The following is a 25585-nucleotide window of genomic DNA, read 5'->3' as shown; positions in this document are numbered from 1 at the left end:
TATTTGCAGAGGCAAGTAGATGTCTGAAATTTAAATATCATATTAAAATATTACTTCACTGTATTTTATGGCATATTAGGGAATATATTTCATTTCTGTCAACTTTTTTATAAAAATAAATTTTAAACTCTACTTTGTGTCCTTGTTATTCCTGTGTGTCTAAAGTCATGTCAGAAATTCACTGCACTAGGAAATTCACATCCATAGAATGTGACATTAAAGAGTCAAACACTATATATTGTGGTTGGGTAGAATGTGGTTTAAGAACTTGGCCATGAGGGAAATTAGTGAGAAATGGTATATGAGGAAAAAGTCATGGTCCATACTAGGGACAGTAAGATCAATCACATGGGTTCAGACCAAACTCAGAGACTAAAATTCAGAATTAGTGAGAATTAGGATAGATGAAGTGATGGAAATTGTGGAAGCTGTTGAATATCAGGGATGAGGATTTACTTTTCTATAAAGGGCCTGAGAGTAAATATTTTAGGTTTTGCACACTACATAATCTCTGTCACAGCTACTCCACTCTGCCATTGTAGGGTCAAAGCAGACATAGACAATACAGAAAGGAATGGGTGTATTTGTGTTCCAATAAAACTAATTACAAAAGCAAGCTGGATTCGGGCTGTGAGCCAGTCATTCACCAGCCCCTGCTCTAGGGGGTCCAAAACCCCCAAGGTCTAACTGGTTCATCAAAGAGCTGAGTCCACTTCCAATGTCAGAAGAGAGAGAATTGAAAATCTTCTTTTTGTCTGAGGCATTTTTGCTCTATTTGCTGCTGCATCCTGGTCCTCCACGGTCCAGTGCAGGTTACCTCGAGGATGCTGAGGCTCTCTCCCTCATTTGGAGCCTGACACAGACTCCAGTAGTGCCCCACTTTGGGACTGCCAGGTTAGAGCTCTATTATTTCACAATCTTATGCTGATTCATGGTTCCTCAAAGCACAACACCATACAAGGTGCTACAGCTGAGGAAATGGGAGATGAGTTTCAAATCTATCTTCCCAATCGATCAAAATAAGGGGTTTATATAGTGGGGGAAGGAATGTAGCTAAAGTGCAGGAAAACAAGAATTAGGGAGGGGTAGGTAAGAGGAGTTGGTCAATAGGCAGCAGGTGGTTGGTTAGGCAATCATGATGAATAATGGGTCTGGTGTTTCCTGGTCCAGAAGCAATGATCTAGTAAATTTCAGTTCCTTGATACTACTTGGGACTCCTGATAGTCGATTTCCTGAGAAAGGAATGCAGGAAATTATCATCTCCATTGCTATCATCTTTATCTATCTATCTATCTTTCTATCTATCTATCTGTCTATCCAGGTAAGACAAATATGTTTCTCAACCTTTAAGACTGAATGGTTCACAATGAGATACCATCTCATATCAGTCATAGTGGCTATTTAATAATAAACAATAATTACATAATATTAATTTAATAAAATATATTGCTCTAATATTAATTATATATTAATATACTGTTTAAAATTAATAATTTTAAAATAATAAAATGGCTTTTTAATAAAAGTAAAAAATAACAGATGCTGGTGAGGCTATGGAGAAAAGGGAATACTTATACACTGTTGGTGGGAGTGTAAATTAGCTCAACCATTGTGGAAAATATTATCGTGATTTTTCAAAGAGCTAAAAGCAGAACTACCATTCAACCCAGCAATCCCATTACTGGATATATACCCAAAGGAATATAAATCATTCTACCATATAGACACATGCACGTGAATGTACATTATAGCACTATTCACAATAGCAAAGACATGGAATCAACCTAAAGGCCCATCAATGACAGATGGGATTTTTAAAATGTGGTACATATGCACCATGGAATACTATGCAGCCATAAAAAAGAATGAGATCATGTCTTTGCAGGAACATGGATGGAGATGGAGACTATTATCCTCAGCAAACTAATGCAGGAATAGAAAATCAAATACCTCATGTTGTCACTTGTAAGTGGGAGCTAAACAGTGAGAACTTACGAACACAAAGAAGAAAAAACAGATACTGGAGTCTACTTGAGGGTGAAGGGTGGGAAGAGGGAGAGGAGCGGAAAAGATAACTATTAGATACCGGGCTCAATTCCTAGATGGTGAAATAATCTGTCCCACAAACCCTTGTGACATGAGTTTACCTATGTAACAAACTTTCACATGTAACCCTGAATTTAAAATACAAGTTTTAAAAAATAAAAAAAAAAACATTAAGACTAGGAGGTTCAATTTCTATGTTTATTAAACTGTAAATATCAATTCTGTGAGACAATTGGGCTGGTTTCACTTTCTTACATGAGGATCCTAGCTTTTTAAATTAAATCAAACAGATTCATTTTTCAAAATACCAGAGCAAACAACTTTCTTGGCTTCCTTGGCCTTAAAAGTCTTCCTCGGGGATGTTGGGTCCTATTCTATTTACACCTGCCTAGATCAACTCTTTTTAAAGTAAAGATCTGCTCCAAGATGACTTCTCTCTTTTCCTGTAGAATGAACTTGCAATTTGTCTTCATAAAAATAAAATTTAGCCTTGTTCAAAAGAAACCCTTATTCAGGTGTGAGCTCATTTTCCTGGAATGCAAGAAGTCCTTTCTGGAAGGGCTAGACATTCTAAATGGAATAGAAGCTCAAGTTTTTAAAATGCAAATTAAATCAACACTTTGTGTATTGATTCTTTTTAACTTGCCAGTGCCCTACTTATCTTTATTCTGGCATCACCTCACACCTGCTGGCTTCTCACACAACTTGCACAATTCACCAATCAAAATCTGCCAGCTGCAGTTAACCCCAGTGAGCTGCGCCCACGGGCAAGACGTATGTGCCTGCAAGTAGAGAAACTCCAGAATTACTATATAAGAGGGGTTGATGGGCATCCTTGTCATCACCTCTCCATGCAAGTTGTGGGTGGCAGCAAATTATGCAGTGGTGAGTAACTTGTGTTACGGCTTAATTTGTAGTCTATTGTGATGCGTCTCAGGATGATGGCATAGTAAGACTGATTATAGCTTGAAATCAGATACTGATTGGTAACACTTCATACTTTAATCCCACAGAAAAAATCTTACAACATCGTTAGTATTATTCTATATTGCTTGCACTTTATAAAGTGTATATTGCACAGAGATTTTTGTTTATAAGTGAAAGGAACTCACAAACAAGTAACTTAGGCAAAAATAGTTGGGGGAGGAGGTGATTACAAACTCATATACTGAACCTCAAAGGTTGAACAGAAGGTTGTGTTGGAGCTCTTCTTCTAAGTAGTTGAACTCAGGGACTAAAAGCTCTTGAGAATTTCTATATCTCATCTCTTCTCTATTAATGCCAGTTTTATTCTCTTTCACAAGTGTAAGACTTTCTTCATTTGCTTGAGGCGACATGAACATAGGCGGCTTTGGTACTTACATCTGTACAGCTTTGCCACCAGAAAGAGAAGGACACTCTTCTCCTTTGATTCTAGTTAGAAAACTCCTGGGTATTCAGATAGGCTCCTACTGGTTTCATGATCATCTCTGGACAAATCTCCATGGCCAGAGGATATAGGGTAGCATAAATGATAGGCTTCACTTCAGTTGTGTGCTCACCCCACTATTAGTGTGGTGCAATCTAACAGAAAATGTCCGGATGTCTCAGGACCACATATTAGCTTGTATTTGGAAGAGAGGACCTCTCTCAAAAGAAGGGGTCATTGCAAACCAAAGCGACAGATATTTCCTATACATGGAATCAAAGTCAAAGTTTTATGAAAGAACATTTTATTGAATGATAAATTAATAACATACAATTGCATGTGATGGGCAAGTCAATGAATCTGAGAATTCTAAAGATCAAGTGAGCATAGTCTCCCTATTTGCAGAGACAGGACTAGAGATTCTCTGTTGTTTGTGACTCCACATCTATATGAAATCACATTTGCAGCCAAGAGTGGTGGCACATGCCTGTAATCCCAGTGCTTTGGGAGGGTGAGGTGGGAGGATCACCTGAAGCTAAGAGTTTAAGACCACCCTGGGCAACATAGTAAGATTCCAAATCTACAAAAAAAAAAAAAAAATTGGCCAGGAATGGTGGCACACACCTGTAGTCCTGTCTGCTCAGGAGGCTAAGGTGGGAGGATCATTTGAACTCAGGAGTTCAAAGCTGCAGTGAGCCATGACCACATCACTGCACTCCAGCCTGGGTGACAAAGAAAGACCTCATTAAAGAAAAAAAGAAAAGAAAGGAAAGAAAGAAAGAAATCGAGTTTGTGTTACTGTTATGTATCAAAAAGGAGTCCAGTATAAATAGAGTCATTTTTCAACTATCAATGAACAAATCTATATCAAAGGAGTAACTAAAGGGTTAAAAATTATTTAAAGTCTATAATTTTATGTATTTTATTTTATTATTTTTAGAGGGAGTCTTACTCTGTCACCCAGGCTGGAGTACAGTGGCACAATCTCAGCTCACTGCAACCTCCACCTCCCAGGTTCAAGTGATTCTCCTGCCTCAGCGTCCCAATTGTCTGGGACTACAGGTGCATGCCACCATGCCTGGCTAATTTTGTATTTTTAGTAGAGATGGGGTTTCACTGTGTTGGCCAGACTGTTCTCAAACTCCTCACCTCAAATGATCTGCCTGCCTCAGCCTCCCAAAGTGTGCGATTACAGGCATGAGCCACCACGCCTGGCCAATTTTTATGTATTTTATATACTGCTGTGAAATTGAAATAAACTTTAATTCTATATGTTTTATTTTAAAGTTATGAAGTGTCTTAATTTTAGCAATAATCTTGCTTCAGCTCTTTTGATAGGAGCTTCGATAACAAATAGTATACATGAAAGTTTTATGAGTGTTAGTAAAGGTGGTTTTTCATATCCAGGAAGGTGTTTTCTTTCATTAATTTATTCTAAAATCATTTGGACTTTTGCCCCAATTTTTCTTACAATTGGTTCTGAAACATAATGTCTATCATCACAACAGTCAAATTAAGAGAGGGTGTAAAGAAAAATTGTATTTTAATGTGACAAATAAAAGTCCCAGCCCACAGAAGAGTTCAACAAGTAAGGAGAACAGGACAGGTGGGAAGATGCATGCAAGAGCCACATAGATGCACAGGTAGAGAAAACGAGGACAACTAACATATAGATTATAGAACCATTTGGAGCTGTCTTAGCCTGGGAACAAACCCGGAAACTTCAAAGGGGAAGCAAATCTTTAGTAGAATTTAAGATGCAATATTTAAGAGAAGGCATGGGACTAGAAACTGCGGAGAGAAGAGGGGACAATAAAGATCTACTTTACTGAAGCATATTTCTCAGCAGCTCCTAAGAGATGCTCAAAATTCCCATGTTGTACTAATCATAATACATAATCTAACTTGCAACCAATGGATAATTACTAAAGGATTGAGAGAATGCACTTCTTGTTGGAGCCGATGGCATTCTCATAGTGTCAGGAGAGAGAAAGGGAGAGAGACAGGGTGCTTATTCATTTATATAAATTATAAAATCAGTAATTGAACATTCAAAACATTTATGTTGTTCCAGTTTTATAGTCATCACTGTAGAAGGAAGGGTAAAAGGAATGAAATTTATTTATTCAATAAAGATTCGCTGAACTCTTGATATGTACAAAATACTATGTTAAGGGTTCAAAAAGGAAGAAAAGGTGAATTAGATATGGCTTATACTTTCAAGAAGAAAAATATTATTGGGGGTAAATAAGACAATCAAGGCAAAATTTTTATACGTGATCTACAAAAATGTCCAAAGAAAGCTCTAAAGGATCACATAGGAGGGAAAGTTTGAGGAAATCTCATAAGGAGGTTACTTTGGTTTGAAATTTGAAAAATCATTAAAGGAAGAGTACAAAAAAGGCTTTGATGCAAGATAATATGGTTTATAAAATGCCATGTAGCCTAGGATGTCTGGAGTTAGTGTCTGTATAGGGAGGAGAGGTAAGATGGAAAGATTGGTGGAGGCCAGGCAGAGGCCCTTCTTATATGCCAGGCTAAAGACTGAATACAATTTTATAGGCAATGAAGAATCATAAAGCACTTTTGAGCAAGAGAGTGGCATGATCAAAATTGTGCTTTAAGAGAATTTTCATGGCGCAAAGTTATAGACTTGATCAGAAAATGGAAGATTCGTAGTTAGGGAAATTAGCCACTAGGCTATGATACTGTCACTGAAATAATGAAGTGAACAAAATGGTAAGAGCAGACATGGAAAAGAGGAAATGGAGAAAAGAGAAATGACGTGTTGTTTCTCCAATTCACTCATACAATTGGAAGTACAAGATGAGAATATATCAAATAAAATAAAATGATTTATAGCCTTGTGCTAGATTGTGCAGTCAAAATAAGGTCTACTGGTATTCAGAGAGATGCCTTTGAGAGCTAGAGTAGCAAGGACAAAATTCAGAAATGTGAGATATGAGTGCATTCCAGGAGAGTAGAACAGCATGTGAGAAGGCACAGGAACAGAACAAAGATGGTGCAAGTGCAGCTCAAACAAGCTCATCAGAGGAGAGGATACATCTCTGCAGAGCGGGACACAAGACAAGTGTCTAGTGGGGCAGGACTTACCCAGAGGGGTGTTGTATGATGGAAGAGCCTGAAGGCCATAGCTGACTTTTTTAGGAAACCAGGCATTAATTGATGCTAATGGAAATACGGAAGAGAAAAATACGAAAGGGCAAAAGTTCATTGGAAATTCAAAAGAATTTGGAGACTAAATATAAGGGACACAGGCATGCATAAATCAAGGATGATGACAAGATTTTTAGATTGAGTGGTTTGGATCATCTTATACTTTAAATAGCTGCTGCTTGTTACTTTGCAGGAATATAGTAGAGAACCAGTTGCAGTGTGACACTGAAGAAAAAGGAATGGCCAATTTATATGTGTGTATTTCTCAACCCTTTCACACATAAACTAGTGTATTAACACAGCACAATAAGGTAAATGTTTTAAAAGGGAATTGAAGGCAGCTTTGCAGAACTTAGTAGGAAAAGCATCACATTTTTGTAGTATGTGAACATGAAGAAAAATCAAGTTTTGGAGAAATACTTTAAATTTAAAACTTCCAAATAAAATCTATTCAATTTTTAAATGAGAAACTTGAGCTTACTTGAGCTTACTTGTGCAGAGAATGGCTACATACATTTTCTCATCAGAATTTTTACTTTTGACCTCTTTAAATTCTTGATAGTAACCATTGAAGAGAAACTTTGCACAAGTAGGTGATAAAAATCTGATATCATTGCTTTATAGTCATTAAAAATACAACAACCCTTGAAATTACATGTGAAGAATTCAATAGCACTGCCTTCATTGACAAAAGTAATGTTTAAATTTCTTGTGATAAACTTAGATGTTTCTAAATCCAATTAAATATCTTTTATCACATATTGCAAAAGAAAAATAATGCTTTATTTGCAGAATGTACATTCATTTTTAGAGCCATTGCTATGCAGGTAGCATGGAAGCCATAAACAAGACATATCTGTACCCATGGACAGAATTTACAGAGAGAAGACAGAAATAGCAATCTCTTCCCTCTGTTGTACCTGTGAGGAGAACCGTTGGATCTCTCCACTCTCCAAGCACCTTTAACAGACCACACCTAGGGGTGTGCCCGGTGCTCCTTGGGCAATAACATATGCTGCAGCTGGTTGTCCAGTGGGTTTCCAAGTAGTGGGGCTCCCTCTTGGCTATATTTAGTACATTGGGGTGCAGCAGCAAATTCTGAAGTTGTTTCTCTTCCGATTTATAGCCTTCTGAACTTGCTGTCACGCACTGTTCCACCTTGAATCTGGATTATTGCAACCAGAAGCAATCTGCATTGAGACTTTGCACAGACCCTGCTAAGGCCCTGAGGGGATCAATATCTTATGGGACAGTTGAAACCCATTCACAACACACTGGTATGACAATGCACAACACAACTCTGCAATGAACTTTTTGTTTTGTTGCCTATATCACTGCTGTAGGTTATCCTGGGGAAGCCACTGATTTCCAGGGCAAAGTTATGTTCCTGTGGGATGAAGCTCCGTAGATTCATGTAAATCAGCTTCTACCATATCCTGATAGGGAATCACAGAGGACCATAGTGGACAAAAGTCATTGATGGTAAAAAAAAAATAAAAAATAAAAAAAGGTAAAATTATATTTAAAAAATCTCTTGCCTGGGTCAGGCATGGTGGCTTACACCTGTAATCCCAACACTTTGGGAGGCCGAGGCAGGCAGATCACTTGAGGTCAGGAGTTCAAGACCAGCCTGGCCAACATGGTGAAATCCCATCTCTATTAAAAATACAAAAATTAGCCTGGCGTGGTGGCATACACCTGTAGTCCCAGCTACCCTGGAGGTTGAGGCAGGAGAATCACTTGAACCCAGGAGGTGGAGGTTGCAGTGAGCTGAGATCGTGCCACTGCACTCCAGCCTGGGCAAGAGAGTGAAAATCCATCTCAAAAAAAAAAAAAAAGAATTTCTTGCCATAAGAATTGCCGTTAGGTAAATTTGATGTTAGATTAAAAAACAAAAAAGTCATGTCTTCTTATCAAAGATATGTGACTTTTTTGTTTGATTGTGGGCACAGAAAATGTTTTTATTTGTTGTGGGCACATAAAATGGGCTCTGGCTAAATTAATGAGAAAGACAGGAAAGAGGAGAGGAAAGGATATATTTGGAAAGAAAATGGGGATATAAAAGGAAACAAAAGAAAAGAAAAAAGCCAGACTTCTTAAGGGAAAGGTAAAAAGGACAGTTCAGAGAACCAAAAGGCCGGCATTAGTTATCATTCTCTTTTCTTCTATCATGCATCAACACCAACAATTTTCTGTCTCTGTATCACTTTCCTCAAGATTCAGATTCCTGGGGAACGGGGTCCAGTTGCTCACATTTGGTCACTATCCTATCTGGCCTAGGGCCGACTGAATACCTTCATTTACAGTCCTAGTTTGGACTGTAGAAGTGGGACCGTTTATCATGAAAATTCAAGAAACCATCACAAAAAGAAGGAATGATGGCTCCTGAACAAACACACAACAGATGTCCATTTCACTCCTCTAACCTATACATTTTAGATGTGGAAACGGAGTCCCTGAGTTAAAATGCTCTTATTTACAGCCGTGGAATTAGTCAATGATGAGGCTGTAACTAAAACATCACTTTCTCATCCTTCAGAAGCTTCTCATTTCAGTGTTTTTCCTACTTCACACATCTGCATATTCAGTTATGTTAAGTTTCTTCCATTTAGAAAAATGCAATAAAATCTTACATTGTCCCCTTAAAATGTGGTGGAGTGGGCTGATATCTGAGAAATACGTAACTAATTTAAATATATTTTTATGACCTTAAAGATAAATGTCATGCAAATACCCAAAGGGCAAATAGTTGCCAGGAAACAGAAAAGCAGTTTGCATTTGGCTATGGGCACACAAATCCAATATAGAGAAAAACGACTTCTTTCTTGTCTGAGAAGTCTGACACTTTAAATAATAGTGTCAAATGCATTTTCAGGCATATTTTTTCCAGGTTATTTGTGCTATGAAGTACTCTGTCTCGCGAAATGTCAGAGGGCTGCTTTTTCAGTGGGTGCCATTTTTCATTCGAATGCACTGAAACAGGATTTCCATTGAAAATGTTCAAGTTCTGTGAGGCACATTAAATTGTTTTTAATGTCACTATTATAATGTAGGGCTGCAACTAGCATACATGAAGCAACATTCAATATAAAAGTTTTGCACTTGGCTTCAATGTGAATTTATGTGGTAAAGATGGGATGAAACATATTTTTTAGTTTTGGAGTGTTCTCTAGTAGCCTCTGTGCTGTAAATGGTTTGAATGTCAACTCCTCTCATGGACTTCCTTGACTACCTTTCTTTTTCTTTTTATTATTATTGTTATTATTATTTTATTATACTTTAAGTTCTGGGGTACATGTGCAGAACATGCAGTTTTATTACATAGGTATACATGTGCCATGGTGGTTTGCTGCCCCCATCAACCCGTCACCTACATTAGCTATTTCTCCTAATGTTATCCCACCCCTAGCCCCTCACCCCCCGATAGGCCCCAGTGTGTGATATTCCCCTCCCTACGTCGATGTGTTCTCATTGTTCAATTCCCACTTATGAGTGAGAACATGCACAGTGTTTGGTTTTCTGTTCTTGTGATAGTTTGCTGAGAATGATGGTTTCCAGCTTCATCCATGTCCCTGCAAAGGACATGAACTTATCCTTTTTTATGACTGCATAGTACTCCATGGTGTAAATGTTCCACATTTTCTTTATTGATGGACATTTGGGTTGGTTCCAAGTCTTTGCTATTGTGAATAGTGCCACAACCACCATTCTTAAGAAGTTTCTCATTGTGATTACAACTGCACCTTAATTGTTTGTTTAGTAGTCTATATCACAAGATATAATTATATGTTTGTAAAGAGAGGCAGTAGGTGTAGCCCTTAAGATCACATAGCCTGCAGCAACCTACTGAGTTCAACAGTCTCAGCCCTACTAATTATATCTGTGGTCCTTCCATAAAATCATAGTTTACCCCCTGAGTCTCAGTTTTTTAACTATAAAATGTGATAATAATGATACTAATTTCATAAGGATCTTGTGAGTACGTGAGGTAAGATGCAAAGTATTGTTAATGATGCTTATTCCATAGTGAGCTTCATGGAGGTGTTGTCTATTACTATTACTAATTTATTGTCTGTGTCTGTCTTCTCTTCACCTACATTAGCCTGTGAATTCTATGAAGGCAACAAGCATATATACTCTTTTCTCCAGTGGGTGTCTTGTGAGAAATATGCCTCTCACATAGCCGGGGATCAATAAATACTTGTAGGTTGAATGGATGGACTGATGAATGGATGAGCCAGTTTTACATTTCACCAAGTGCTTTCACATATATCGTCACAATTAAGCTACCAGGCATTGTTGTCAGATAGTACCAGTACTCTTCTCATTTTACATAATACAAAACTAAAGCTTGGAGATACTAAGTGATTTGCTTATGAGCAGAGTTCAAACATTACAAATCCTGAGCTCAAGTTCATGTCTTCTGACTCCAAATTTTATTCTGTTTGGGTTCAAATTTTTCTATTTATTTATTCTATCTCTGAGTTCTGTCTACTGATTTTTTTTATAAAATAGGGAAATCATTTGCCCTGTTCACTTCATTGCATTGTTTTGAGTATCAAAAGTGAAAGTAGGTAATATATATCAAACTGTTACCCCAATGTAAGACATTACTATGGTGTTTAGTATTTAAGGGAATCTTTAGCTTGATTGTTTTATGAAATGCTATATATTAGAAAAATAAAATTCAAAAGAAGAGAGACAGAAGGAAGGAGAATCTGACCTAATGAAAGATAAAGGATTTACAATAAGTATTGGCTTTGAATTCTGAAACATTTCCTGATCCTTGACAATGTGAGCAGGTCAATCTGGGCAGACCAGCTAGAGAGGAAAAAAAGAGTACCTTTCTGATGTTTTGACAATTTGTTGAATTGTTGATGTATGGTCAGCATACATCTCTGATATTTTATCACATACCTTCAGGTTTTTTTGCTATTGAAATTAGGTGGGTATGGGTTTAGTCTTATATTTCACCTCTTCTCAAATAAAAACACTGAGTTTCCAGGATGATAACATCTCTCTTAAGTTTAATATGTTCTAGCTTATTTTTTACCTCACCAAAAATTGTAAATTTTCTTGAGGTACCAAGAAGGTTGAAAAAAGAAAGGGCTCCAGTACCCACCCCCTCCACAAGACAAAGTAACATTGGTAGTAATGAAAAGTATAACTACTGATTAATGTAATAGTTAAACAGAATCAACAAGCACTTAATGAACATATACTATGTGAAAAACTATGCTATACGGTTATATAAGCATCACTTAATTTTATTGTTCCATTTATTTCTTCACTATGTACTGACAACCTACTCTTTGCCAGGCACACTTGTAGTTACCAGAAAACATAATAATGAAAATGTGCTTGACTTTACGGAGTTCACTAGTGGGTGAGGCAGACAAGATAAAAAAGGACACAGAAATACTTGATATACTATCAAATGGTGACAAATTCTATGGAGGAAAATAAAATAGTATAAAAGAATAAAGAGTAACAGAGTTCTGAGATTATGAATCTACTCGGTGCATCAAACACAACTTCCCTGAGGAGTTAAAATTTGTGCAGAGATATGAATTAAATGAGGGGTTAAGCCATGCAATTTTGGCGGAACAGAGTTCTTGGACAAAGGAACAGTAAGTACAAAGCTCCTGAGGCAGTGAAAGGCTAGGCTGGAACGGCCAGACCATTGAGGTGCAAAGTGATGTGAATGAGGTCCTAGAACCAGGCAAGGTGGCCAGGCAGGGCTTTAAGGAAGAGACGGGAAGTTTGGACTTTCCATTGAAGTGGAAGAGAGCTCTTGGAGGGTTTGGGTAGGGGAATAAAACAATTGGGTTTACTTTCCAAAGGACCTTTCTGGCTGCTGCGTAGGGAATGGTTTGTAGGTTGTGGGAATGGCAAATGCAAAAGCTGGTAGAACAGTTAGAAGGCCGTTAGCTTATTCCAGTCTAGGCAAGAGATGGCGGTCGCTGTGTGTGGTGGGGGGTGAGGGCAAGCATTGAGTTTAGGAAGAAGATGTAGTTCTCTTCTGATTACTTCTATTTTCTAAGTGAAATAAGAGTTAATGTCATGAACTGAGAATGAGGAGATTTGAGAAGTGAGAAGTTGTGAATGGGAAAATGGCTGGACAGAAAAAATTATAGAATCGTGGCGGCAACTCCAGGACCTACTTGGAGTTTGTGGTCATGAGTTGGATGTGAGACAGCATCATGCGGTTGTGTGTTTTTCTCCAGCCACTTTCAGTTGCTCTGGTAAGGGCAGAGAATTGGGTTCAACTAAGCCGGGATATTATCAGGTGAGTATGGCAAATTGGGAGGCGGAAACAAGCAATTATATTGCTAGACTTTGGAACCCAAGCCTGGCAGAGGAAAGTGGGGGCAAGAGGTGGTGTTGGCAGTGAAATGAGTATATTATTAGATAGGATGGTCCCATACTGCCAAAGACCTATTGGAGGAGCAACTAAAAAAGGGAAATGGATAAATGAGTTGGGAATTGGCCATCACATGCTTGAAATGGAGACTTGGAGATATTGGAAATGGCCTGGGACATGTGATCACAAAATTAGGTCATCTTTATTAGTATAATATCATGTCTCGTGTTTGCTGGGTCTTTCTCTCTTCTATATCAACTTGATACTTCTGGTTGCCAAAGTAATCACAAAATTGAGACTAGCCATGTATACTGCCAACAAGATGAAGGACTTTAGATTATTAATATCTGAAGACATACTTCTTTTTACTGTTATGATTGCAATACTGACACTGTTCTGGGGGTGTGACAGTGAGATTAGAACATACAGTAGCCTCTGGGCTCAATGAGGATGCCCATTACCTGTGCATTCACACATCTGCCTCTCTGGATGCAAGGAACTCACATCATTCCCACACAACCGGTAGTGTTTGTTAGTGGGTGCTTCGATATGGAAGGGAGATAAGGAGTCCCCTAGGCAGAGAATCCCCCGTAGGAGCTGCCATTCCTGGGTAGCAACAAGCTGTCAGTTAATGCCTACCTCAGCCTACTTTTCAGTATGGGATCCAAGATCTCATTTCGTGCAGGTAGGGGTTGGTTTTCTTGCTATGGGTCAGCGCGCTGGAGCAGGGCTTCTGATCCTTAGCATTCTTTAGTGGCATTCCTAGAGTGACCTAGGAGGCTCCCCAGGAGGAGACTAGGTGGCTTAGCTCCTCAGCCTAACTACTGCAGAAACCAGGAGTGCGTCCCCCTTTTCGGATTCTTGACGTCAAGCTCCGACAGCCTTGGAGCGTCGCAAGGGCGGTAGAGAGCTGAGGGAGGGTGACAGGGAGGGGAAGCCATTGCAGCAACAGCTTGGAGGAGGGAGCTGGACGTCGTCTCTCGCCAGAAAAACGGGGAGCAGGAGCCAGACTAGGGGAGGAAGAGGACTGGCCCGCTCAGGGAATAGCTGGGTTGCTGCAAAAAGGGGCGGGGAGAAGGCGGGGGCGCTGCATGCAGCGCGCTGGCTCCAGCGGTGGCCGCGGGGAATGTGACATCAGCGGCGCCGGGCGCTTGGGGCTGGAGGAGGCAGCTCGCCTCAGCTGCGCTGTGCACACCTCGCCCGGGGGAGGACGCAGACCCGGGCAGGCGGCAGGGATGTCGGCGAAGGAGAGGCCAAAGGGCAAAGTGATCAAGGACAGCGTCACCCTCCTGCCCTGCTTTTATTTCGTCGAGGTGAGTTGGCCCAGTGCCTTGGCATAATGCAGATCCTCTGGGCATCTCCTGAGCGAATTCAGGTCCTGGACAGTGTTGGAGGCGCAGAGATCCTGCCGGGCGCGCGCGGCTGTCCCCAAATGCCCGACCCTCCCCTCTTCCCCTAGATTTCACAGCAGCTCCCCGAATGTGCCTGTGAATACCTGTCAGCCCGGGGTGATTACCATTAGAGGTGTCGCTGCTGGGTGGCCTGCAGGGAACGGATACCTGTGTGAGTGAGTGTGGTTTTAGTTCCTTGGCCCTCCTGTAGTGCCTGTGTGCACAACGTCCGCTAGTGCCCCAGAGGGGCCATGATGCCCATATTTCCGGATTTGTGTCTTCAACCTGCCGAGTACGTGTCGGGAACTCCGTGTGCACACAGCTATGCCTAGGGCATATGAGGGTTGAAGGTGTTTACATAGTACAAATATTGTTAATTGCTTTTATTGCTCCTGCCCCCCCCCCAAATCCTTCTCCTATTATATTATTTTGGTGCTTACATACGCTTCTGAAATTGGATCTGCATCTCTAAACATCAATCATCAACGTACTGGCCTCTTTCCACAGTAAAAAATACATATTATATATGTGTGTATACATAACTATATATAATATTTTAAATCTATGACATCATCTGATTTTACATGATTTGTATCTGAGTATTTACTGTGCTGAGCAGTATTATAGATAAGCAATTAAATGCAGATGTATCCGTAATGACCCTCTAACTTACCAAAATGCAGTATTTGAAGGAGAAACAATTCATAGGAGTGTTATAAAGATTGACAGATACAGTGATTCCATGTACTGTGCTCCATTGCATTAGGAAGACATTTTTAAGCAAGAGGTTTATTAAATTACAGATACTAAAGGGTTGTATTGCATAGGTTTAGGGAAATCAGATGGTTTTAGGCACAAAACTATATTCTGTTTAGTTAGAGTCTGGGTTGCATAGAGAATTATAAGACTGTTGCTGAATCATAAATATCCTTCTCTGGCCATCTTTTCAGCCAAATATGGAGGTTTAGCCCTTCGAAGTGCAAACAGTAGATTCTGTATTCAATGATTGTAAGGCTTATCTGTGCTGAGGAATAGTGACTGCCTTGAAACTTGGGAGAAGAGACATTGTCGGACTGTTCTTATAGGTAACAATATATTTGGAAGTTTTGTAGAAGTGTCATAAATTTTTTAAATAATTTCAGTTTCAAGAAAGATGTATGTGACTTGCATAAGTTTCAGAGAAATGATGGGTGACCCCTGCATTCATGAACCATAGAAAAGAAGCAAATAAAAAAATCTATGTATTTAAAATAATGAATCCATTTATTATCCTTTCTCTTTTCACAAGAGATTTTTGGGAACATGGTTTAGGTAATTTTCGTTGAAAGATAATAAAGAGCTTTCTCAAGAAAAATGTAGGTAGCAGAAGATTCCATGATGAAAAGGGCGAAGGAATAGAAAGATGAGATACCTGCCTTCAAGTTCAATCCATCAGACCACTTGTCGCATGGCTAATCCGTGTAGTTTTGTATTATAGTGATTTCATTTGTGTCTGAATCAATGACATTTGTCTAGGAGAAATCAGTTAATGGCTGAGTTCCATCTCCAGGAAGGAACACACCTGAGGTCAGCTAGAAGCTGACTACATGTGGGTTGCAGCTATATGGCTTCAAGGAAAATGCCCTCATGAAAGAGGAGGCAAACCAGAGAATTAAGGATGTGCCTTTACAGAATGTACGTGGGCGCTTTTGAGGCATCTTTAACCGGAGTACATGTCCCTTAAGCAAGAATTTTAAAAGTACAAGTGCCTCAAAATGCATTTGAATTGTGTGTTTAGGAACAGACATCTCACAATTGTTACTTCTTTTCCATGAGTGGAAATAGCCCAGATTCATTACTTTTACTTTGGCCTATTCAGATACCCTCTATGAATTCCTTAGCAGGGCAAGCTGTAGAACAATTACTTGAACACAATTCATGGAGTTTACATGAGCATTGATGACACTGTATCTTGGGGTTAACAGACTTCAAAGACAGAGCCACACAATTCGATTGCAAATTATCTTCCTAAAAATTAAATGCATGATGAACCACTAAAGAGCCTCCAGAAAATGGGAGACTGCATTAGTATAAAAATTATTTAAGGGTTTGACCACATGCACTATCACGCTCCTTTGAAATGACTCATTTTGAAGGTGGTGAGAATGCACTAAATTTACATCTCCTTCGTAGGATGAATAAACATAGCTTGAATTTGCATGTTAGTAAAATGCTCTAGAGTAATGACACTTTGCTTTACAGCATAGTTTCCCAAGACCTTAGAAATTAAGATGGAAAAGTGAAACATGAGTGAATCTCCTTCTGTCACATATCAGTCTAAAGCATATATTTTTAGCCTTCTCTGTTACTCAAACCATAATTTAAGTAACAAGAAGAGGCTAACAAAACAGATCTCAGGAGAAAACAGTCCCTGGTTCTCAAGTCAGTGACACCATGAGCAACTTACACTTTGCCTTTTTTCAAGGAGTTTAGAAGTTTTAAATTACTAATTCATGATAGGTATGAGATGTGAAGAAACTTTAATTGGGAAAATGAGGGAAGGGAAACTTACACTCGAGCCAGAGGGGGCTGAAATCAAGATGGACTGAGTTGTGTCAGGAAAATGGCAGCATGCTCTAGGAAAATCCTGGGCCTTGCAGACAGATTGACTTGGTTCAAACACCGCCTTTGCCAGATACTACATGAATAATTCTGGCCAAGTTACTTCTCTCATCCTTAGTTTCTTCACATATAATAGAATTTACATAATATAAATATAAATACACCTGTATTCATACATAAGAGAAATTATTATACCTACGTCTTAGAATATTGAATATATTATGAGGTTAAAGGATCATGACTGAGATATGGTAGGCAATCAAGATATGTTAGTTCCTTTCCTTTCTTATAACTGTTCTTGACCTGAAATAAATTATTTTACTTATAGTTTGGACTTAAGGGATCAAGTCCTGACAAGGTCTAGCTTAAGAGTTCCCATTGTTGAGAAGAAGTCATCTTCTCCCCAATTTCTAGAAATAGTTTGGGCTCCACAGGCTTCTTGAAATGGACTTGTATTAATTGACACAAATGGGGAGAGTGAAGTACTATTTACAGTTTGTACAAGAATAATGACAACCATTTATAAAGTACTTAGTATGTACTAACAATAAAGCTAAATGCTTTACATCCACCATGTTGTTCAATCTTCAAAGTTTCTCTTTAAGAAAGAGGCCATTATTATCTGTGTTTTGAAGAAGAAACTGAAACTCATAAAAGTTAAACAACTTGCCCAATTTTATAAAGCAAAGTTAGAGGCAGGGCTGGGTATTAACTCAAAGGTCACGCTCTTCACCACTGCAATAACAATCTCTCTCAACTTGTTGAAAGAACATTCACATAGGCAAAGTTACTTTCTATGGTTTCTCACTGGTAAAAAAGGAAGATGTAGTAAGGCAAGGGCACACTGACAAACAGGGTGATACAGTTTTCTCTGGCAACAGATCAGCTTCCTCAGCTCAGTTCCTCCTCCACTGGGAGTGTCCAAGCACAAAGAGTTGGAGGACAGTGCATACTCCCCACATTGGCTCATCAGTTAGTGGCTAGTGCCCCTCAACAAGAACTCTGGATAGATGCAAGGAAGGAGTAAAGATGTTGGCAGCCCATTTGCAGAGTGTCAAGGTATCTCTAATTATACCCCAATGGGCATTAGGCTGAGGTGTTGGTGTTCAGCCACTAAAACCAAGTAATCTTGTCCTTGTTCACCACGATACCTGATGTTAAAGCACACATTAGTTGAAGGGATAGAATTTAGGGATAGAATTATTTTTTTCTTACATTTTTGGTTTATGGTGCTGCTTGCTAATGAAATGGCTTATGGTTGACAGTAATATTAGATGGTGACTTGAAAAATACGATGATTTTTAGTTTTGCACCTCATTTTATGAGCAAGTTTCTTAACTCAGTTTTACACTGTACAGCCTGGGAAAACAAAGGTCAAGTTGTGAAAAGAACTCTCAGACAAGCATACTCACACCTTATTAGGATAAAGAGAAAAGCAGGTAAAAAGCAATGTTCCACTAGAGAAAAGGTTTATCATGCCCTTAAAGTTCCCAAGTACACTGCAAGTGATGGCTGTATCACTTACAGTGGCAATTGCAGCCAGCAGTATACCTAGAGTTAACAAAAGAGTATTCAAACTTTTTGTTTATTATTATACTTTAAGTTCTGGGGTACATGTGCAGAACATGCAGTTTTGTTACATAGGTATACACGTGCCATGGTGGTTTGCTGCACCCATCAACCTGCCACCTATATTAGGTATTTCTCCTAATACTATCCATCCCCTAGCCCCCCAACCCCCACAGGCCCTGGTGTGTGATGTTCCCCTTCCTGTGTCCACGTGTTCTCACTGTTCAGCTCCCACTTATGAGTGAGAACATCCGGTGTTTGGTTTTCTGTTCTTGTGTTAGTTTGCTGAGAATGATGGTTTCCAGCTTCATCCATATCCCTGCAAAGGACATGAAGTCATCCTTTTTTATGGCTGCATAGTATTCCATGGTGAATGTGTGCCACATTTTCTTTATCCAGAATATCACTGATGGGCATTTGGGTTGGTTCCAAGTCTTTGCTACTGTGAACAGTGTTGCAATAAACATATGTGTATATGTGTCTTTATAGTAGAATGAGTTATAATTATTTGGGCATAGCCCAATATTATATGTGATAAGGCTGGTTGTCTGGGGCTAGTGCACTTCCTTTATGCAAAGGATTACAGTGGTCCCTCTGGGGCTCAGGCTCACAATTTTATTCTCATTAGTCATCCTGCTCAAAGATCAATTCACTATATAATGTAAACAAATGACAAATTACCTTTTTAAACCTAAAAAAATATATTTATAACATGAAATAAATGGGAAAGGGATTCTTTTTACTTAAACATTCTGCTATATGATATAACATTTTTATAACAAACCTGATGCTAATTTTATGAAGGCAGAAGAGTTATGCTTGACCTATATGCAAATATATTTTGACAGGGCTACAGATAGAGAAAAGAGTTTGAAATTGCCTGTTATTCATACGAGAAAACACACAAAGACACATATGTATGCACACACTTCTGTGCATAGGTATGTACAAATACACATGGAGTAAGAATATCATCTCTCTCTCCACTCAGCATAAAATTACAGTATCTGAAGCATTCCAATTCAGAATATTTTAATCTCAAAAAATTAAGATTACTCAGAAAGTTTTCATTCCTTTTGTGTGTGTGTGTGTGTGTGTGTGTGTGTGGCAGGGTCTTGCTCTGTCACCCAGGCTGGATTGCAGTGGCATGATCACAGCTCACTGCAACCTCTGCCTCCCAGGTTCAAATGATTCTCCCACTTCAGCCTCCTGAGTACGTGGGACTACAGGCATGCACCACCACACCCAGCTAGTATTTATAATTTTTAGTAGAGACAGGATTTCACCATGTTGCCCAAGCTGGTCTCGAACTCCTGGGCTCAAGCAATCCTCCCGCCTCAGCCTCCCAAAGTGCTGGGATCACAGGCATGAGCCACTGCACCCGGCCTACTCAGAAAGTTTTCATTACTTTGAATGTGTACTTAGCAGTAGATACGTTGCAGGATTTTGTTAATGGAGCTTAATTCCTATAAGGTCAGTAACTAAACAGTTTGTTCAGAAGAAGAAGCCATTGCTGCTACTCTGTTGCCATCCTACCTGGGGAAGTTCAACAAGCCTTTGAGCAAAGACACACATTTTGAAATTGTGGCATCTTGACAAAACCTTAATACAATTTTTATTTTCTTTCCATTGGAAAGTGTCCACAGGTTTTTAATTGTAGCAAACATTAATTCACAAGATTTCTGTTCTATCTCATGATCTATGTACAAATTATATAACTCATTTGATTTTCTTGCTGAGAAATATTGCTAGCCTATTCCCTTTTACATAAACTTTAGCATCAGTAGGAAATACAAAATCACATTTCTGCATTGCATATACCAAAATAGTAGCTGTAGATTTTTTTCTCTTCTCTAGATTGTATAGAAGTAGAGTCTGCTTAAAGAAGTACTTCAAACCCTGCCAAATGAGATGAGTTGGCAAGTCTCTTCTCTTTCAAAGTCACAATGCATAAAGTCTGATGCAAAATAAAGTAAATAGAGAACAGAGTCCTAAGTTTTAGAGATAGAGTTAAATGAGGACATTTCTACAAATCTAAGCATCGAACATAGCACTTGCTATTAGGGAATTATTTTCTATTCCTAAACACCACCACTATCTTACTGTTTCTTCATGGCCAAGTTACTCAAAATGTGATTTTTTTTCTACTTTTCTCTATCAGGAAATAAAAAATACTTGGTTTCTGCCAATTTCAAGGAGATTTTAATAATGATGATAATAATCATAGTAATAACAAAGAATAGTTCATTTCAAGTCTTCTTTATATGGCAGACTCTCTAGATACATTATTTTTAGTCCTGAGAACTACCCTACTGAGAAGGCATGGTTATCTTTATTTTTTGAATCAGAAATTGTAGCTCAGAGAGCTACTGTTTTTACCAGGGACACATAGCAATGAAGTGAGGGAGTCAGGATTTCAGAGCCTGTCCATCTTGCTCTTGCATTATGACTACACCATACTGTCTCACACATGCTTCCAACAACAATGCTAAACCTAGTGATGAAGTGCAATGGAGAGCCCTGTCTGTGCTGTGACTTGGCTAGCTTCATGGTATCTGGATGTATGCATTTGAAACATGTCTGTTTGTGGCTCTGTCAGAGTTCTGGAACAGAGTTTTTCTCTACATTCAGCTACTAAACTTGGCTGTGTTAGTGGTATTTCCTACTTAATAGTAACTGGTTTAATTTTTGACATGTCTAGAATGCACAGTGTCCCCTAAAAAGAAGCTTCCTCTGGGCAAGCACAAATGGCACCCATGAGTCTCTGATGAAGATTAATGAGGATCAGTGGGTGGGGGTGAGAGGGAAGACTTGGAACTTAAATAGAGTTTAGGAGAGTAGAATATGTAGGTGTGTCCAAATGATAGAAAGAAAGAAACTCAACAAGGTAATAGAAACAGAGAGAGGTCAAGTCAAGCAGGATTAGAAGAAAAAGCATTAGAAAATTGAAGGTAGGAGTGAAGTGTGTGTGTGTGTGTGTGTGTGTGTGTGTGTGTGTGTGTGTGTGTGTGTGATGGAGATCCAATCTGTGAGCAAACCATGGAGACCCCTTTAAACATTTTGGTTTTCTAAGCTGGCTTGTTAAATAAAGATTATTTGAGACACAATTATTGCTGTTTATGTTGGAAATGTATTACAAATATTACTCAAAGCAAACACATTTTCTCTCAGCATATGTATACAGCATAGGCTATTTCTCAAGCAACTTTTGTATTTAAAAGGTGAGGAAATGTCTTACAGAGTTTAAAAGTCTTATTACAGAGATAAGGCTAATAAAATTATGCGATCGAAGAACATATGGCCTCACTGTTTCTTCTACCACCTAAGAAAATTTTGCTTTGAAGAGGTTAACTGAGTTAACCTTTGGACACATCAAGTATGCCAGCGTTACCTAAGGACACACTGGTTAATATCAGATCAGGAATAGAACCTAGGTCTCCTGACTCCTGTTCTAGTGCTCTTTCCTAATTATTACTATTTCTAGAATTCCTTTTATTAGAAAGTTTCCCTCTGGATTATAACATTTAAAATACAGGTCATTCTAATTCTACATGTGAACAAATTGTGCTGGCTGTTTGTGCTAACTTCCAAACACATTTCATGACCACCTTACATTAAACAAGTCAAAGCAATTATGAATGGATCTTCCACTGTTCCAAATTGTTAGGCTCTTTGAAAAGCATGGTAATAGCTAAAGATTAGAAAATTAGGAGGGATTTTTCTCATTGCCTAAGTGCCCACCTGTAATTTCACAATGAACTCCCTTGACATGAGGTCTCTAACAGAGAGTACAGGGAAGTATAAACATGGGAAGCAGTAAGAATATAATTTATGTCATCAGTTATGGAATAGCTTTGAATTTTCCCTTATACTTCAATGTAAATTTTTCATACATTATCTCATCTGATCCTTTAAATGCAACTGAGAAGTAAATATAAACTCTATTTTAAAACTTAAGTAACGAAGACTCAGGGAAGTCCAAAAACTTGCCTAAAACTCAAGTAGTGCTATTTTTCATCTTGGTCAGAAGAAAAAAAAAGGTGATATTTAAACTGTGAAATGTCTAATTATGAGCATCATGGTAGCCTTTTATTGTATGAATTAGCTGAGAAATGTATTTACAGATAACTATCAAATGGAGTAATCTTTTCATGGTCAAGTGGATTTTGTAATATGGATGCCAAGGATAGAAATACTAATTTTGGCAGAACTAACATTGAGGTGTTTTTCTTACCAATAATTAGACTGAACCAATTGCACTTAGGTCCATTACTATCTGGTTGGCTGTCAAGCAACATGGAGGATAATGGCTTTCTTATTTGCTGTAACAAGATGGTTTCTGCCAGTGTAAAACTGGTATTTAGATCACTTAAGAATAAATTAAAGAAAAGGGGAAAGACAAGTAATTAAAATCAATGTATTAGTGGGAAAAGGTAAACATGGAATCATACATTTAACAGAAGAATGATGTTTGGGAGTGAGAGCAATGGAAGTAGATGTGACTATATCGTTAACAATTTAATGCTCTTACCAAAAGTCTGCGCTATGGGTTTGCTTAGAGGTAAACTGCCATTTAATGAAATCCTAGGCATGCTTCAGAAATTAAGTCCTCATGGACAGAGTCCAAAAGAGACTGATCTTTTATTAAATGTTCTTCAATAAGGAATGCTAAAATGAAATTCCAGGATATAACCTGTTTTGTACTCTTACAACAATTTATTTATGTGTTGAATAAATATTTATCAATTGCTTATGATGTGACTTTTGGTAAAAGTAATAGAAACAAAATGGAATCATCACTGGCATACTTTCCGGTCTATAGTAGGATTTCAATAAATTTTAACTGGATGTAATAAAATAGGACTAATCATATGAACATAAATTTTTCTTTAACTGTCTTTTATCAGCTGGTGGAGACATTTTTATTTGTAAAGTGATCATAAATTGCCTATCAGAGATATTGCTCGGCCTTGTGGATTATTGAACAGTTGAAGATTAGATCAATATCCAAGGTCTATATGAGTCCTCATCTCTTAATTGTACTTACGTTCATTTTATAATCTAGGACTTACCTATGGATTGTTTGAGATTTGAAATTTCAAATAAAGGCATCATTGAAGCAAAGAACTTTGCAATTTTAATTTTCATAGAAAGTTATTTTACTTACATAAGGTGCATATACCAGCAAACAATTTTTTGCACCTATGGTAAAACAAACTATTAGATATTTTTTTTTTACTTTTTTAAAAGAATATAGTTTTCTTCTTTACTTGATCTACCAATTAGCTTTAGAATCTTGGGCAATTAACTTATTTTCTCTAAGCCTCATTTTTCTCATTTGAAAATGATGGAACTATTGTGGTCAGGTTAGAGTAATTACGACCCTTTAATCATATGCAAATTATAAAATATGGCCAAGAATTCTAAAGCAAAGTCAGGCCTAGTAAATGAATTTTCTCTGTCCCATTTACCAACACCCCCTCTCCCATCTTGTCTAAAGTAAACTTTGTGGTAGCTTTAGATGCTACCTGATTCCCTGGAAAGGGGCTGGTTCTCCTGATTGTTTTTTATTGGTATCACACATTTATGTATGTTTTATACAGTGTGCATACAATGGTGGAGCAGTTTATTACAATGTATAATACAACAACAACAAATATTTACTGGAATTCCTGCTCATTTTTATAGATAGAGGGACATATGCACACACTCACAAAATAGAGACCACTTTTTTTTCAGTACCCTTACCTTGACCTAGTCAGTGGAGGGGAATTCTCATTTACTGTGTGTCTTCTAAACACAGTGCCCAGGTAACACTCCACTGAAAGTCTCTACTCCAAGGTTGTTGGTAGGCCCATAATCTGTAAGCCACTGCCATTCTTATCTTTCCAGAGTTCTAAAATATCATATATAAACTCGTCAGCAGCAGTGTCTGTTCAATGCAAATTAAATATCTTCCCATGCCTCAACTGAACCATCTGTGAAATAAAGAATATTATGCTTTCTAAAAATGATGAATAAATTAGATTTAGTCTTTGGGAATGAGTCATCTCATTTAGGCTATTGTATGATTCATTGGAATCTTTTTTTTTTAAGGCAGTTGGATACACCCTGAAGAATTAACAGGTTACTTATCCCTTGGGTGATGATCTGAAAATGCCTGTATTGTAGCAACTGAGATTTGAGTTATTAAAACATGGAGAACATCCAACTGTGAAGATTTGGACATAAATAATGTCTTCTTCATGGCAAAACCTGATAAAAAGGATGGTCAGCAATCTGTTATAAACAATATACTATAGGGAGATGAATTTTTGAAAACTCTTCTGCTTTAAGACCTCATTTGGTTTCTAGCTTCCAGTTGAATTTTATGTACATGAAGAAAAATTATTTGATGGTGTTACATCTTTCAATATTTCAGTCTCAGACTAATGGTTATTCCATAGATAATATTGGTTCTGGTAATTTTTAGATGGTTGGCCCAGGACATAATTAAGGAAAAATTCTTTTTATTATTTATTTTTAAACTCCAGCCTGTAGAACAATGCAAATAGCTGAGAGCAGACAGTCTCTCAATAAATCTGTGATGGATTAGTCGTTGCGTAGGTCAATAAATCTAGCAGCTTAATTAATGAATATAGGGAGACAGAGCCTGGACTGAACCTCAGCTTTGGCTTTGGCCTTGGCCACATTATTCTTTGGCTGACCTTAAAGGCTAGTGGTTCTTTCAGTCCTGTTCAGAAATAGAGGAAGAGATTGCTAAGACTTCACTGCTCAAATGTATGTTCCAACATGACTAACAAGGGCCAAGTGTAGCACATCCTAGAAAATGCCTACTCTATGGGACTACAAAAATCTTTAAGAACTGCTCATTCCAAACTCAGCAGGCTGTTTCTTCCTCCACCACTACCCTTCACCTTCCTAAGATTCCAGAGGTCGATGCAGCACAGTAGGGAGAGGGAGAGGGGTATGAGGTACCTCATATGAGATGACCCTAAGAATCACAAGGACTGACGTTTTCCAGTAAAA

At 38.2% G+C, this 25585-nt stretch overlaps 1 protein-coding gene across 2 annotated transcripts in view; it reads left to right on the top strand.

Annotated features, from left to right (window-relative positions):
* Positions 1 to 13689: 13689 nt before the first annotated feature.
* PLPPR4 (phospholipid phosphatase related 4) overlaps positions 13690 to 25585 on the top strand; it is a 45544-nt gene continuing 33648 nt past the window's right edge. The window contains exon 1 of one of the 2 annotated variants that reach the window (XM_024347357.3): positions 13690 to 14308. In XM_024347357.3, the coding sequence (XP_024203125.2) occupies positions 14087 to 14308 (222 nt within the window). In that variant the 5' untranslated portion in view covers positions 13690 to 14086. The remainder of the gene's footprint in view (positions 14309 to 25585) is intronic. The other variant, XM_524774.9, reaches the window with a different exon arrangement.

The sequence above is a fragment of the Pan troglodytes genome, chromosome 1, assembly GCF_028858775.2.
Source record: "Pan troglodytes isolate AG18354 chromosome 1, NHGRI_mPanTro3-v2.0_pri, whole genome shotgun sequence".
Lineage (NCBI taxonomy): Eukaryota > Metazoa > Chordata > Mammalia > Primates > Hominidae > Pan > Pan troglodytes.
This window is presented reverse-complemented; position numbering and strand designations above follow the sequence as displayed.